Below are 17788 nucleotides of genomic sequence, written 5' to 3' on the forward strand. Positions count from 1 at the left end.
AATTATGGTCCAAAGGGTGGTGCTTAAGAAATGAACTTCCTCTTTATAATCTCATAGTGCGTCACTACGTTCGTGTTTGTCAAACGACAATTTGTGGATAGTTAGTATGCTAGACTAAATCCTGCACACGCGCTTTTGACAAAAATCAGACGCTCTCTCGTACAACAATCGAACTGTGTGTACGAGGCCTAAGTGTGGGAATTCAGTCACCTTCAACAAATATCTCAGCCCAAAACGTGTGAGCAGAAAAGCCAAGCTATTGTCTATTATGTTTCCAGGGATGGGGAAGTACAGTATATTCAACCATTGTCCAGTGAAACATTAAGAACTCTCTTCCATTCCAACAAAACTGAGAAATTAGTTTTGGTTTGTGAGGCCACCCAATAGAACAGAGTTTTACTGCTCACGTCCAGGTAGCAAAAGGAAGGGGATGGGCCAGCCTAGGGTTGCCACTTGTATGGGTTCCACCCGGGCAGTCCGGTTTTTTAATGATGTGTACGGGTTTTCATCTGCTCCAGACCCGTACACATCATTCAGACTGGACTGCCCGAGAGTGATGAGACTGCTCTGTGGATGATGTGTCTCCCCTCCCCCGCCGTCTCACTAATGGCATAGTGTCAGTCCACCCCGCACTAATGCCGAGTGGAGGGGGATCCGAAGCACTTCAGTGAGCCCACACTGCCTGCCGATGATTGCATGCAGGAGGGAGCCGGTGGGCGGGCCCAGACAAGGAGTGACAGCTGAAGAATCGAAAAGCAGGGAGGAGGATGTGCCCATGTCTACTGCCAGCTTTCTTTCTATGGCAGCAACACATCCTTTCTCCTGAGCACAGGCTCCTCTCAGGCTGGATCGGGCCTTTAACAGAGGTCCTCTACAGGTGGGCGGAGCAAGTGACCCTACACAGACTGCAGCCCGATCACTGCTTCCTCCTGCCCAGCAGACATCAAGGCTCACCCTGGGGGGGCAGACTGAAGAGAACAGAGAACGGATGCCACACTGTATATTCTCCTCCCGTGAGTCCCAACCTGTTTTGCCTTCCAAACTGTGTGATCCTGTGCTGTAATCCTGTTCTGCATCTTGCAGTGCAGCTTTACTGAAAGAGAAAGTAAAGATCTTGGCCTTGTCAGGAATATATTGGGACTTTTCAGGCTCCCCATAGATGTATTCCACACACACACACTATGTCTTATTTAAAATGATTCTTTTTGATAATGTGGAATACTTCTATGTAGAACCTGAAAAGTCCCAGTATATTCCTGACATTGTCATGAGCATAATCAGCAAGAGACATACAGAATACTATACAGCCCATCTCCAGGAAAGGGGGAAATTACTACTTTTACTTCTGTTTCCATGTTCCATCTGCACTGCTCTCCTCCTCCTCCCAAAGCCTCAGCATCACTGCACACCATACAGGAACATTAACCCTGTATGGTACAATGAGGATGATGGAGTGTCTGTCAGCCTGTCACAACTTTCACTGAAGCTGTGGGGGATCAATTACAGAGATTGAGGGAACCAGAAAAAGTCAATTTGTTCCAATTGACTGTATTTATTATGGCTCAGAGAAAGGAACTGGAGAATCTACCCTCAGTCCCTTTCTCTGTTTTAAAAGTGAGCTATCAGGGGTCTGTTTAGTCTCCTGATATTTCACCAAAGCCCCCCCCCCCCCAAGACTGTTAAAAAAGGGTAAAAATAAATAAATTTGTTAAAAAAGAAAAAAAAAGCTACTGACACCACCCACTGCCCTACTGACACCGCCCACTGCTCTACTGACACCGTCTACTGCTCTAACTGCTCTACTGACACCGACCACTGCCCTACTGACACCGCCCACTGCTCTACTGACACCGTCTACTGCTCTAACTGCCCTACTGACACCGACCACTGCTCTACTGACACTGTCCACTGCTCTACTGACACCGTCCTCTGCCCTACTGACACCGTCCACTGCTCTACTGACACCGACCACTGCTCTACTGACACCGTCTACTGCTCTACTGACACTGTCCACTGCTCTACTGACACCATCTTCCGCTCTACTGACACCGACCACTGCTCTACTGACATGTACACTGCCCTACTGACACCGTCCACTGCTCTACTGACACCGTCCACTGCCCTACTGACACCGTCCACTGCCCTACTGACACCATCCACTGCCCTACTGACACCGTCCACTGCCCTACTGACACCGTCCACTGCCCTACTGACACCGTCCACTGCTCTGCTGACACCGTCCACTGCTCTGCTGACACGTCTACTGCTCTAACTGCCCTACTGACACCGTCCACTGCTCTACTGACACCGTCCACTGCCCTACTGACACTGTCCACTGCCCTACTGACACCGTCCACTGCCCTACTGACACCGTCCACTGCTCTGCTGACACCGTATACTGCTCTAACTGCCCTACTGACACCGTCCACTGCTCTACTGACACCGACCACTGCTCTACTGACACCGTCTACTGCGCTACTGACACTGCTCTACTGACCACTGCCCTTGAAACACCAAACACTGCCCTACTGACATGTACACTGCCCTACTGACACCGTCCACTGCTCTACTGACACCATCCACTGCTCTACTGACACCGTCTACTGCTCTACTGACACTGCTCTACTGACCACTGCCCTTGAAACACCAAACACTGCCCTACTGAGATGTACACTGCCCTACTGACACCGTCCACTGCTCTACTGATACCGTCCACTGCTCTACTGACACCGCCCACTGCCCTGCTGACACAGTCCACTGCTCTACTGACTGACACTGTCCACTTTTAAGGTAGGCTAATTCATATTTTTAAAATTACATTTTATTTATTAATTTAATCATAATTTATGGGTACAAGAATGCGTTTTATTTAACAATGTCCCTTTCAGCCCCTCCCAATGTAATTTGGCAAACACTCACTGTTCGCCATGGTGCACCTAGCTCGCTGCATTTCTACTCTCCTTGAGGCACTCAAAGGTGTCCTAAGTTTTTTATAATCCTATAATGTATACTCCACACAAAAAAAATTGTGCCGCAAAAGTGTTCGGGTTTGGCTTGAAGAAAAGGTGGCAACCCTAGGCCAGCCAGAGGTAAACATGGAGGTGGGATGTATTCAGACTTGGTGCATGAACTAGGCAATTATGCAGCTGTGGTGAGAAGGGTGGCATAGGTAAGGTCAGTGTTGTGGGGGAGCAAAAAGGATAAGGAAACTTTCAAAAAGCAGTGTTTAAAAGTTTCCTGATCCTTTAAATCAAGACCTCAGTAAACTTTTTAGCTGTGTGGACTTTCAAATAATTGATCCTCAAAGATCTCATCAGAGACTCTGCAGTTAGTTGTCATTCAGTTCTAATAGATTACAAGCACCTGAGCTGAGTTTTTTCCAGGCATTTTTCAAGTTTTTTTCCCAGACATTTTTGAGCGTTTTTTTGAGCAGATAAACAAATATTATAGTTTTTTTTTTCATTTAAGCATTTTTGCTGCGGCCAATAGAAACCTGTGTAAGGTGTGAAGAAACGGTAGAAAAGGGACAGGGAGATGCTGTTTGAGCTGAAAACATCTGAAAAATTGCTCAAAATATGCAAATTTCTCGCTGTTCAGGCAGTTTCGATTGAAATCTATGGGAACAGAAATGCTCAAATCTGCCTAAAAAGTAGCCTATGTATTCTTTTGAGTGTTAGCGTTTTGCTACAGGCAACAAAATGCTCAAATTTGATAATTGGCCATTGAAATTTATAGGATTTTGCTTGTTGGGTGTTTCCGAGGGTCTAGCTTCAAGCTAGAAAACGAACAAGTGTGAAAGGGGTCTAAAGAAGAACTTCTACAATCTACAAACAGATATTTTTAGATAATGCTAGCCTTCCTGTACCTTATTTTTCTCTCTCCCCCCCATTTTTGTTCATGGTGGTAATTTTTATCCAAGAGAGATAAATCCATCTACCTGTATTTTAGTTATTGCCTCCTGGAACATGTGACAGGAAGTTCCCAGTATGCCTCTGGGAGGCCATAGTTACATCACAGTGCCTTAAAGAAACCAGGAAGTGAAAAACAGTAGTTGTAAGTAAAGCAAAAAAATGTATGCTGATTTCATACCAGCATGCATAACTGTATGCTGATGTGATTTCAGGAGAAAGGGGAAAAGGTTAGCTTTCAATGGCTGGGAGTCTGCAAAGTTTCAGCTGCTACTGAAAATAACAAGAGGCGAGCTTTGATTTCACCTCTTCTGTTGTGAATTTTGAAGGCTGATTTCTCCACATTGTCTATAGGTACAGAGGTTAGTCAGGGCTTGTTTTAAAAAGTTTTTTATGCCTCGTTCATGCGCATAGTCTGGGCACATGTGCTTTTTAAACTGCACTGAATGGTTGCAATGCTGTATACCAGCCTTTCTCAACCTTTTCAACACAGAGGAACCCTTGAAATAGAGAAATCTACAACTCATGATATATTAGTGTGATGGTCAGTGGGAAGAATTACCTCCTTACAGATAGCTAAAAAAATCAATGGTGTCGGTGGGAACTTATCCCGAGAGCAGAAATGGCCCAATGCTGAAGGAACCCCTAGCAACCCCTGGAGGAACCCTATGGTTCCACTGAACCCTGGTTGAGAATCACTGCTGTATACACTTACTAGAATATTAAATATAAGCAGTATATTTGTAAATGCATTTATCATATATAAAATTGCAACTTTCCAAAGTACAGTATTAGCAAAACCAAAATAGTACCCTTGGTGTGTGGATAAATTCTGAATTTATACTTATACTTAGTACTTTTTCCTAGCATTATGTGTAGGGTGCTACAAAGTAGGAGCACATTATAGAGACAAAAATTATATAACCATTATGTATTCTTACCACATAGCATAGTTTCTTCTGAAACAAGTGGCTTAGCTGACTGTTTGCATTCATAATTCCAGCATATACAGTCTGTTCTTTATCATGGTCCTTTCTAGATATTGTTTCTTATATTTGCTTTTTTAAAGAAAGTCGAGGCATTCCTGTAACACCCTGTCACATAATCAGTATTGTACACTTGGTTACAGGTTGCTTTGCAAACACATCAGTATGTTATAGTACATCTAGGCTATCCACCCTTTTCTCATAGAGTTCTTCCAACAATAGGTAGGTTTACAAACACTATTTTAGTTGACTAGTCCATCCAAAACTAATATTTAAAGTGATACTAAACATACAATGTTAAATTGCCATCATCCCTTTTATTTATGTATAAAGATCATGCCACTGTATTTAACCACTTCAGCCCCAGAAGATTTGGCTGCTGAATGACCAGGCCATTTTTTGGGATTCGGCACTGCGTCGCTTTAACTGACAATTGCGCAGTCTTGTGCCGCTGCACCCAAACAAAATTGACGTCCTTTTTTCCCCACAAATAGAGCTTTCTTTTGGTGGTATTTTAGCGCCTCTGTGGTTTTTATTTTTTGCGCTATAAAGAAAAAAAAGAGTGACAATTTTAAAAGAAAGACAATATTTTGTACTTTTTGCTAAAATAAATATCCCCATTTTTTTTTTTAAAAAAGCATATTTTATCTCAGTTTAGGCCGATATATATTTTTCTTCATACTATTGGTAAAAAAAATTGCAATAAGCGTATATTGCTTGGTTTGCACAAAAGTTATAGCGTCTACAAAATAGGGGATAGATTTATAGCATTTGAATTATTATTTTTTTCTACTAGTAATGGCGCCAATCTACGATTTTTATCGGGACTGCAACATTATGGCGGACACATCGGACACTTTTGACACATTTTTGGGACCATTGGCATTTATACAGCGATCAGTGCTATAAAATGCAATGATTACTGTAAAAAAATGTCACTGGCAGGGGAGGGGTTAACACTAGGGGCTGATAAAGGGTTAACTGTATTCCCTGTGTGTTTATAACTGTGGGGGAGGGGACTGACCTAGAGGAAATGACAGATCGTGGTTCCTAGCTATTAGGAACTCATGATCTGTCACCACTCACAGAACAGGAATTTCTGTGTTTACATGCACAAGTCCCTGTTCTGCCTCTTGTGGCCATGATCGCTCGTGGCCGGCAGTCATCGTGACCATCGGCCATGAGCGTTGGCACCCCCACAGTGCAGCGGGTGCGTGTGAGCGTACCTGCTATCCCGATCCCGCGAGCCGACGTATAGCTACAATGACTCTTTTGATCGTGCAGACCTGCCACAGTATAATGACGGCAACTGATCAGCAAGCAGTTAATATAACATTTTAATTTAAAAAATCATCCGAATACTTTATTTAATCATTGCTGATCAGAGGTCACATGACGTTTCCCAAGTCTTTCCTGTCCTCAGGGAAAGCTCTGGAGGAGGAGTTTCTAGTATTCTTCTGATATATGAATCAGTGTCTACACCGTGTTAAATGGTGCTGTGCCAGTCACATAACATAAAAAAGGCTTTCAGGATAGAGAATTAAAAGAAATAATTGTTAGCAGCAAAGTATGTTAAAGTTATATATAAATCTATATTTCAAGACAAATGCTTATAATTTTTTTCAATAACATGGTGTAGGCGGAGTTTATGTTAACTGACAACAGCTTTCACTTTGATCACACTGTAAAGCAATCTGAAGGGGGTTCTGAAGGGCTCTTGTCTATAGTGTGTATGTGCTGGGACTAACAGGGAGGTGAAGCCTCCATCAATCACCATCTTATACCCAGCCCCCATAATGTTTAGCAATATGAAGACAGAGGAGGAGGGTGGAGTGTATTTACCACTGTGTGACTCTATAGTCAAATGGGCTGAAGATATAAGCAAAAGGAGCAAATGAACAGCTTAGAAATTAACTGAAACTGGAGCATGCTCAGTAGATGTCAACAGCTGGTCTGCACGATCTCAGGCTGGAGGAGGGACACAAAGAAGAAGGGAGGTAAAGTGAACAGCAGAATCAACCAGGATTTTTACAGACTACAGAAAAAAAATGCTCCAGTGGGTGACTGAATATGAACACAATGTAATACAGCAAGTATTGACAGTATTTTATTACTTTTGTTTAATTACACTTTAACAGAGTGTGGGGATGCCAACATCCAATATTAGCTTTCAACAAGCTTTACTCTTCAAAGTTTAAAATTTGGTAGGCGTGGGCAACAGGACAGGCAATTAATAGTTGTTTAACAGAGAGGTCTACCTTTTAAGTGATTATTTAATTACTGAAGGCCCAGCTAAACCTTCAATTTAAATCAGCCAATGGTGTATCAAAACAAAAAGGTACACAAAGTCTTAATTTCTTTAGAATGCAGCCTGAGACTGAGTAGAAAAGACTGTCCCCTGCACAAAAGCTTCATGAAGGATCCTTGCTCTTTTTGTGGAATCAGTGGTCTCTCTGCAGAGGTCAAACACGGTCCTTGCCAGACTAGAGCTACTGAAGAGTTCTCCAATCAGCAGGGAATCATGAGTTTTTCTGATTGCAGAGTTGTAGGTCTGACTCTGCAGTGTTCGCTTCCAGACAAAGAGCAAGGGTCCATTGCTGCAGCATGCTGGTAGGGGACAGGCTTTGCTACTCAGGCTGTTGCTGCTTTTTAAAGAAGACAGACTATAAGATTTTGCATACCTTCTGTGTTAATGTACCAGGAATTTGTTTAGCCGATTTAGGCCTGATTCACACCTATGCAGGTTGCAGTTTGCATATTGCAGGTGCATTTTGTGTTTTTCAATACATGTTTTTCATCCATTGAAGTCTATGGAACCAAAAAACAAGTAAACACTCACTAGCTGAGAACACATACAGTGTATGTGTTCAGTATTAATTATGTTCTGCTTATGTTCATCTGGAGAACAACTCTATGCATAGGGTAAAATATATGTGGCTTTTACTTTTTGCCAAATAGCAAAAAAATACAGGGTTGGCCCTCAAATGAACCAAAATTAGTTCATATGGCAGAATGCCACAGATTTGTAATAATATAATCCAGTTTTTATTGCATCATCATCCTGGAGAAAGTACCCAAACTTTTATCTGCTGTCATAATGAAAACTAAACAGAGGAGTACACTTAAATATAAAGCTTGGATACATTGTTATGTTTATACAACAGATAGGATTTGTGCCTCCACCTGCTCAGAAGAACATAAAAACAAGGGACAGAAAGTTACACTAAGAACATTTGGTTACACATTAAGTAGAACTGTTATTACTGCATACAATGCACCAAAATATGCAAGTATTTTTAGTCCAAACACTAGTAAAATAAAAAAAGTAACAATATAAATGGACCTGGAGGGGAATGGTTAGTATTTTCCAACAACCAATCACATTTAAGCTGACATCTGCCTCAGTGTTCATTTTAGTCGACTAAAACATGTTAGTCGACTAAATGAATATTATTTTAGTCGACTAAAATACGACTAAAACAACTGAAATGACTAAAATACGACTAAAACTAAAATGGCATTTTAGTCAAATAATAAAATGGGACTAAAACTAAAATGCCATTTTAGTCAAAAGACTAAGCCCCCGTACACACGGTCGGACATTCCGACCACAAAATCCATCAGATTTTTTCCGACTGATTTTGTCCAAAACTGGTGTTGCATACACACGGTCGGACAAAGTTGTCAAAAAATCAGTTCGTTCAGAACGTGATGACGTTTGTTTGCTACGACGGGACTACGTTCAGGCTAGTAGCCAATAGCTTTGGTCTTGTAATTTTATCTGAGCATGCGTGGCACTTTGTCCGATCAGAATTCTCTACAAACGATCGGACAAAGTCAGAAAATTTGAGATCCTGCTCTCAAATTTTTTCCGTCGGGTTTTCCGACGGAAAAAGTCCGATAGAGCCCACACACGATTGAATTTTCCGACAATATAATCTGATCGGACCTTTTCCATCGGAATTTCCGACCACGTGTACAGGGCATAAGACTTAAACTAAATTGAAATTTGACTTTAAAATTAACACTGGTCTGTAGTGCATGTTCATACCGCAATGTAATAATAAATAACATACTAGATTTTTCACCCCAGCAGTATATAATGAGTTTGGAAATTGTAGAGAATTGTTAACTAATGCATTACAATTGAATTACACCCATTCGATTTTAGACGACTAAAATAAGTTTAGACCACTAAAATATACTGGAGATTTTAGTCAACTAAAATGTAGGACATTTTAGTCAACTAAAATGTACTGGAGATTTAGTCGACTAACTACGACTAAAACTAAAACAAATGCAGAAGACTAAAATGGGACTAAAACTAAAATGCTATTTTAGTCCTAAGACTAAGACTAAAACTAAATCGAAATTTGCTGCCAAAATTACCACTGATCTGCCTATAGCAGGTTAGAAAATGACATCTAGATTATGTTTTAGGCAACAAGAGGTGCCCTCCATTTACATTACTCCTTTTTGGCCTATAGAATATACTGTATAATATACTATATAGTAAATATTGTGGGGATGGATGCAGAGGCAACAAAGATCACATTCTTAAAATTGTTTATTCCAGCATAAAGTGTGCAGGGCTCCAACAGCTTTATAAAGGACAACAAAAGTTCTTTGTTCCAGGGAAAGCTCCTCTTTCTGGAGGTAACAGCATTCAGTGATAGGCTTCATAACACTGCCAAATATGCAGCAGCCTCCAGCTTTAGGCCTTGCTCACATTAGTGTGAGCTCCTGCACGACAATAGGATCCACATTATTCCCTATGATGCCCATTCACATCAATGCAACATGGTTGCAGTGCAATTTTTGAATGTGCTTCGTTTGGTGCAGCATTGTGTGTTTTGGCCTTATATACGTCAGTGTCATGAAAAAAATATGACAGGTGCATGTACATGTGTTTTTGGCAGGGTCTTGTGTTGAACACTTCTCGTACACACAATCGGATTGTTGGCCAACAAAACCGTGGACTTTTGTCCAAAGGGTGTTGGCTCAAACTTGTCTTGCATACACACAGCCACACAACTGGCCAACAATCACGAGCGTAGTGACGTACTACATGGATTTTCAGTACTTTAGCGCCACCCTTTGGGCTCCTTCTGCTAATTTCGTGTTAGTAGAAGTTTGGTGAGTGTTGATTGGCACTTTTAGTTCGCACTTTTCATTTTGCACTTTTCAGTTAGTTTCTGAACGGCCGTTCGTCAAGCAGCCATGTTGCGGAATCGGAGGCGATAACATGTTATTTATTATTGGCCTTGGAGATATTGCTTTGACATAATTTTTTTGGTTGAATAATGATTTGATTTGGTATATTTTCTATATTTTTGGATGCATAGAATGCACTTTTTGGTTAAGTTCTATTTAAGGTCTCTTTTTTTAATGCACAATAAAAAAAATTGTGTAGAATAATACTTGGCTATGTGTTTTACTTCAAATTACATTTTGGGAGTAGGCAGTTACATTTAAAAAAATACAATGTAAAATTAACAAGTGACACCAACATAGTTGTATCTTTGATCTTCAAAACTACGGGATAATGGTGTTGTGGTAACTTGCACCAAAAAAAAGAAAAGCATAATAATATTATTCTTGATATCACTAGAAAAAAAAAGCCTTTGAAAATATGTTTGCAATAACTCCATCAGTATCACCAGCAAAGCAGCTTCATTATTATCCCGTTAAAGAAGAAGAGAATTATGCGCTGCATTTTGAGATTTCATAATTTGCCACGTCACGAATGTTAATTCTCCAATACAAACGCGAGTTTACAAGACCGACCGCTTCTGGCTCATCCTTGCTTCCGAGCATGAGTGTTTGTAATTTGGACTTTTGTCTGGCGGACTTGTGTACACACACTCAGAAAATTTGACAACAGATATTTGTCCATAGAAAATTTTAAAACATGCTATCCAACATTTGTCAGCAGAAAATCCGACAACAATTGTCCGATAGAGCATACACATGGTTGGATTTTCAGCCAGCAGCCTGTCATCACACATTTCTCGTCGGAAAGTCCGATCCTATGTACGAGGCTTAAGTCTCTTCCTCCTACAAAATAATACAAGAAGCATGAAAATGTGTAAAAAAACAAACAAACAAAAAAAAAATGCATGATTATGCAGCAGCACTAGTGTGAACCTAGGCTTACAGCTTAGCATGGCTCTCTGATCTGACAGGCAAACATGTTCCCCAACATAGCTTGGTCCAGGTGAACTTATCAGTGAATCTGCCAGTTAAAATGGTGGAGGGACAGTGTTGTCACACTCTCCACCTTGTCCATTCAGAGAACACCTTGCACTCATTCAGAAAAAGCAATGCATTCTCTATTTAGCTCCCGTGCCGAGCGGATGACCTCCCATGTTCAGAATGTAGCAGTGGGATCCGGAAGCAAAAGGGAATCACTGTAGTAGCGGTGCCTGCTTCAGTGATTTCCAGCTTCCTGGGGCATTAACTAGGTATAATATATACTGTACATAGTTATATTGAGGGTAAGGGTGACCAAAGGAACTACTGTATGTATAACATATACACACCTGAAATTCATCTTTAATATCTATTGACAATGATTTTGTGATGTCTGGTATTTCTGGGGATATGTTTAGAAACATTAACAAATTGACCAGAATTTCCACTTGTAAAAACACAAATGTACTCATATTACCAGTTCTTGCACTGTTGAAAAATAAAATGCTAACAAAATTTTAAGACTATTAATCGAATTGTTTCCTTACAGAGAACTTCTTGATAACACGTGCCGAATCGCCAACACACTGAAGAAGCATGGCATACAGAGGGGGGATAGGGTGGCTATTTACATGCCTGTGTCACCTTTAGCTGTGGCATCCATGTTAGCCTGTGCCAGAATCGGTGCAGTGCACACCATAGTGTTCGCTGGCTTCAGTGCTGAATCTTTATCAGGAAGAATCAATGACGGTAAGTGGGAACATACTAGTTCTTTTTATTTGTTGTATTATGTTATCATTGGTACTTGCTTGGCCACATTAGGGCATAAGAATGCCTAGGGCAAAAATTTAACTTTCTTAGAGAAAAAGAATGTTCCTATTTAGCATTAAGGAAGGAATACTTCAATTTCCCCTTCCCCTCCTATATACCTTTTATGTTCCTCTATATAATACTTACTATAAACATACTTTAGAAGTTATTTCAAAACTTTAAAATCATATATTTTCTTTTAGACATATTTATATTTTCTTGGGAATAAAATGTTTAAAACTCAGCTATAAGAATGTTTTCAAATTCTAAAGTATATAAGGCCATTTATTGTCATACCCATGAGAATATCTTGAAATTCTTCTTTGCTTTATATCATCCGTACTTCAATATGTCTTTTTATTTCTGGTATCAAATAATTTGTCTTATATTCTGTACATGCAATTTATTTTAACATAAAATAAAAACTTTTCAACGGAATACTTCAATTTATACCAGGAAAGGGGGGAGTTTGGGACTTTAAACACTTTCAGACCGGACCATTTTGCTGGCTTAAGACCAGACCACTTTTTGCGATTCGGCACTGCGTCGCTTTAACTGACAATTGCGCGGTCGTGCGACGTGGCTCCCAAACAAAATTGACGTCCTTTTTTCCCAAAAATAGAGCTTTCTTTTGGTGGTATTTGATCACCCCTGCGGTTTTTATTTTTTGTGCTATAAACAAAAAAAGAGCGACAATTTTGAAAAAAAATACGCATTTTTTTTTTACTTTTTGCTATAATAAATATCCCCCAAAAATGTATAAAAATTATTATTTTTTCCTTAGTTTAGGCCGGTACGTATTCTTCTACATATTTTTGGTAAAAAGAAATCACAATAAGTGATTATTGATTGGTTTGCGCAAAAGTTATAGCGTTTACAAAATAGGGGATAATTTTATGGCATTTTTATTAATCATTTTTTTTTTTTACTAGTAATGGCGACGAGCAACGATTTTTATTGTGACTGCAACATTATGGCGGACACATTGGACATTTTTGACACATTTTTGGGACCATTTATACAGCAATCAGTGCTATACAAATGCACTGATTCCTATGTAAATGACACTGGCAGTGAAGGGGTTAACCAGGAGGTGGCAGTGTAGGGGTTAAGTGTGTTCTAGGGGCGTGTTGCTAACTGTGGAGGTCGTGGCTGTGTTTTACACATCACTGATCTCTGCTCCAATCACAGGGAGCAGAGATCAGTGTCACTGTTGCTAGGCAGAACGGGGAGATGCTTCTTCCTCCCCGTGAGGTGATTGCGGGTATCCCCATGGTGATCAAGTCCGCAGGCCCCGCAGGCCAACTCACAGAGGTCCTGACCTGCGCGTGCGTGCACCGCCGGTGGTGCGTACGCGATGGCACAGAGGCACATTTAAATGGACGTACCTGTACGCCCACGTGCCTGTCCGTGCTATTCTGCCGACGTACATCGTCGTGCGCTGGTCGGGAAGCAGTTAAATGAGGCACAAATAATGTACCTCCATCCCTGATTCAGGTAAATAAGAAAGGTATGTGGGACTTTAAATGAGGCAATTGACTTGTGGCGGTAGAATGGTTGGTAAACATTGTTTAATTGTAACAATAGTATGAAACAAGTAAAAAAAGTATTTTCATATATATATATATATATATATATATATATATATATATATATATATATATATATATATATATATATATACACATACACATGCACACATGGCATGAACATGATGGATACATATTTTTCAGCTTGAGAACACATGAGAAGTATTGAATATTGATAAAAATGTATAAATACAAATATGTAATATATCATAGAGACGGCTTTTGGCAATAAGGTGAAAAATATCAATCTTGAGTATGATTAATTTTTGATATAATTCAAGATATTTCCTATTAACAGGCATTGGTACACCATATGCAACAGAGCCACTGTAGAAACAAGAAAATATACACCTACACATAAATAGTTACATAGTTCTCAATGAATTTTGAATGTATAAATAGGTGGGACATGCTCTGCTGGGCTCACATGGCTATAATGGGCATAATGGGCACACATGGATGTAAGGGAGGCACTGCTGACAGTGGCGTATCTAAGGTATGGCAGCCATGGCAAGTGCCATGGGCACCATGGGGGGGGGGGGGGCGGCCTGAGATCGCCTCTCCTGGACTTCTAAGAGCCCCGTCCTGGACCGCGATAATCCCGCCTCTACTACCAAAAGCTTTGCCCCCTACAACCGAAAGCTCCACCCCAGACCTCTGAGAGTGAGTCTGGTCATCTCCTGTAGTCACATCCGCAGTCTCTGGTCATCTCCTGTAGTCACATCCGCAGTCTGGTTATCTGTAGTCACATCCGCAGTCTGGTCATCGCAAATCCTCTCTAATTTCATAATCCTGAGATTATAGCTGCCCTAACTCTCCAGTACCTTCTCAGCCAATAGAAACATGTCTGTGTATACTGTGTGATTGTATACTGTGTGTGTATACTGTGTGGCCCCATAATCTCTGATTGCCTGGGGGCCCCCTAATATCCTATTGCCCGGGGGCCCCATGAGTTGTCAGTCCATCCCTGGTCACATCTTCAGTATCGTCTGCAGCATTTACATAACTGTCATTTTTTAATGGACTTGATCATTGTTACACAGTCAGCTTTTTCAGCCATTTAATTTAACATTTAATTTAACATAAATTTTCAGGGTTGTTGGGTAACTGTGGAAATGAAGAGAACTGTGATTGGAATGAGCAGTATGATTAGATAGACCAGGCCAAGAGGAGCCCCGCAGGCATGAATGAGATAATAGAATGGGAATCTAATTTACAGTAGTAAGTGTTGGACAGCTGTGTTAAAGAGGCTAATTTATAAATGTTGTTCTGAGAAAAGGAAAGCGTAACACTTTCTTTTCTGTTAATCTATGGTTGCTGGAGTCCACGACTGATCGTCATGATTCTATTTTGGTTTGTGAATTTGTTCTGTCATCATATCAGGCTAATATAATCCAAGTACTGGAGACTTGGCAGCTTTCGTGTCACTCTCTCCTCTTACACCAACTTTGCTTAAAATAAATTCATTTTTATTATCCCACACTATAGATAATATTGATTAGAGCCTTTCTTTTGTTTAACATATAACACAGAAATGTTCACACAATTAAACAGATAAAGAAAAGGTAGTAAAGGTCATGTGTACAGTAAGGAAAGAGTAGTGTGAACAGCAGGGATACATTTCTTCAACAAACTTCTACTTGGGTCTTGGGTGGTGAGCTCACACATATAAGAGGTAGTGGCCAATCTGTACTGCCAATATTGCCCAAATGCGGGATATCGCCAGTATATTGTGATTTCAGGAACATGGTGGCCACTACTACCCATGTGCAGGATCTTGCCACCATATTGCTGGAGACCCAGGAAGGCAGAAGTTTGCAGATAAAATTGTATAATCCCCTGTTGCCTCAATGTAAACAATATCTCCACACATTGGATCTCCCCGCTGCCAGCCAGTTCACTTCACTTCTATGAATAATTTACCAAATACCTAAATCAGACGGTACCGAATAACCCCAGCATATAAAAACACTTTAAGAGGAGGTCCACCCCCCCCCCCCCCCCCACAAAAAAATGAAAGGTCAGCAGCTACAAATGCAGCTGCTGACTTTTAATATATGGACACTTACCTGTCCTGGGAGCCCATGATGTCGGCACCCCAGCTGATCTTTGAATCGGCAGTCGGGTGCAGGTGCTTGCATTCCTGGCAAGGGAACCAAGCAGTGAAGCTTTTCAGCTTCACAGCCAGTTCCCTAATGCGAATGTGTGAAAAGCGCTGTGCTTTCTAAGTGGAGGAGGGGGCTACGTTTCTGAGAGACGGGGCCGCGGCCCTGTCCCCTGGAAATGGAGAACGGTACCTGTCAAAAACAGGTAACCGTTCCCCCCTCCCCCCTGAAAGGTGGCAAATGTGGCACCGGAGGGGGGAGGAGATGGATAAGCGGATGTTTTAATTTTGAGTGGAACTCCGATTTAAGGTGTTACTAAATATTTTATTTTTTTAAACTTAAATAACAAACACATTTTTCTCACCTGTTCTATGCAGTAATGTTGCACAGAGTGGCCCCGATTCACCCCATAACAAACAGCTTGCTATAAACACACACAGTGTCTGCATGCTCCTGCACTATGTGTCTATGGAGCTTACACAGTGGGACTTAGCCCCACTTCCTCTTCACAGCATTTGATTGACAGCAGCCAGAGCCAATGGTTCTTGCTGCTGCTTGAGTGCTGTGTGAAGAGGGGAAAAGGGGAGAATAGATGCAGCCGTGCACAGCACTGGATCTATTCTCCTCTTTCTTCCCCTTCTCACAGGGAAAGGGGGAACAGAGATATAGAAAACATTTTTACTTTAATTCAAAGAAGGGGAAAAATAAGTTTTTAGCTTTAGTATCACTTTAATTCACAGGGACACAACTTATTATTGAAATATATTGCTCAACAGCACAGATTATTAATTAATGAATTATTAATTAAACAGCTACCTGTTTGGACAGCAGTCCAAGGATATTTAGGTTAATATACAGTATATACCACACTAGTCAGATGGTGGTAATAGCCAATGTTGGACTCCCACAGACTTTGAAACCTGAAAAATCTCTCTTCCAACCTTGCTGTCAATGAGCAGTGGTGGTCTACTCCCTTCTCTGCTCCTCATTTGTAGTGAAGTCCAGCATTGTCTCCCTGGCAGAGTTGTTCCTTATGACTCATGAGACCCTGTATCCGTCACAGGGCTGCTCCATCTTGCAATCAGCTCCTGCCCTCAAACTTCCTTCCATCCTCAGGCTGATGCTGCTTCACTGCTATTTAACCCTCAGGTCGGGGTCCCCACTTTCCTCACAAAACATAAGGGGAAACAATACTCTCATTTGCAGTATAAAGAACAACTTTTTATTAGAAAGATAAAATCCTACTTACAAAGCCACTAGTTTGCAAGCATTAAAAAAGGAAAACACATCCAGTTTATACTCTTGTCCGAGGCCGGCACCCAAAGACAGATAACCAAATGTAACTGCTCCCTTTTCAAATTCCTCCACTGAAAGCACAATACGTTTCAAAGGTTGTAATTCTTCTTCATCAAGGCTGGGAGTGCCTGAGAAGTTATGATTATATACCCTGCTACCATTTAATAAGCCCTCTCCCTACAGGCTGTGTGGAAATTAAACCCTTCGACTCAAATTCTGGTATGGGATGCAGACATCAGTCCATCAACATTACATTTTTAATACATTACACATTTAAAATGTATTTTCTTAAGATCTCAAACAACTGGGTTTATGGAACCCAAATGTTAATATCAGTACGCCATAAACTAGGTTCAGATAGTATTTTCACTTGGGTTGAACTAAATAGCATATAATAAAAATAGATTCTCAATAATAAAAAATAAGAAGGAATAATACCAATACATCAGTAAATAAAAAAAGATTAAATACACATCAAACTTCCCTTATTAGGCTGTTCTGAAATGAATATCTCACACCTCACTCCTTTTTGTAAAAGATAACTTATAAAAAACAATTAAAATCTACATTTAAACCTCTTGGGGCTAGAATGTTGAAGTGGTATATCCACTCTCCCTCCCTTTGATCTAGTGCCGTGACCAAATCTTCTCCTGTCCATTTCGGTATCACTCTTTGTTTCATTAATTACTTACATTTTTGGGGGTTACCATCTTGGCAGAATTTGAAGTGTTGTGGTGTGCTGTGGTCTGTTTTGCCATTTAAGATATTTCTAGTATGCTCTTCTGTGCATTTCACTAATGTTCTTTAAATTCTTCCCACATTTGTGGCGAACCACGACGACACCCAAGCAGATTTAAAACTTTATCTTGTATTCCTTTCCCATATAGTTGCACTTAAACTTT

General features: G+C 40.6%; 1 protein-coding gene across 1 annotated transcript in view; it reads left to right on the forward strand.

Annotated features, from left to right (window-relative positions):
• ACSS1 (acyl-CoA synthetase short chain family member 1) overlaps nucleotides 1-17788 on the forward strand; it is a 200218-nt gene that overhangs the window by 75936 nt on the left and 106494 nt on the right. The window contains exon 3 of the mRNA XM_077486195.1: nucleotides 11637-11836. Within this exon, the coding sequence (XP_077342321.1) occupies nucleotides 11637-11836 (200 nt within the window). The remainder of the gene's footprint in view (nucleotides 1-11636; nucleotides 11837-17788) is intronic.

The sequence above is a fragment of the Lithobates pipiens genome, unplaced genomic scaffold (genome assembly GCF_037356315.1).
Source record: "Lithobates pipiens isolate NorthernLeopardFrog02 unplaced genomic scaffold, aLitPip1_a1.2 Scaffold_18, whole genome shotgun sequence".
Classification (NCBI taxonomy): Eukaryota; Metazoa; Chordata; class Amphibia; order Anura; family Ranidae; genus Lithobates; species Lithobates pipiens.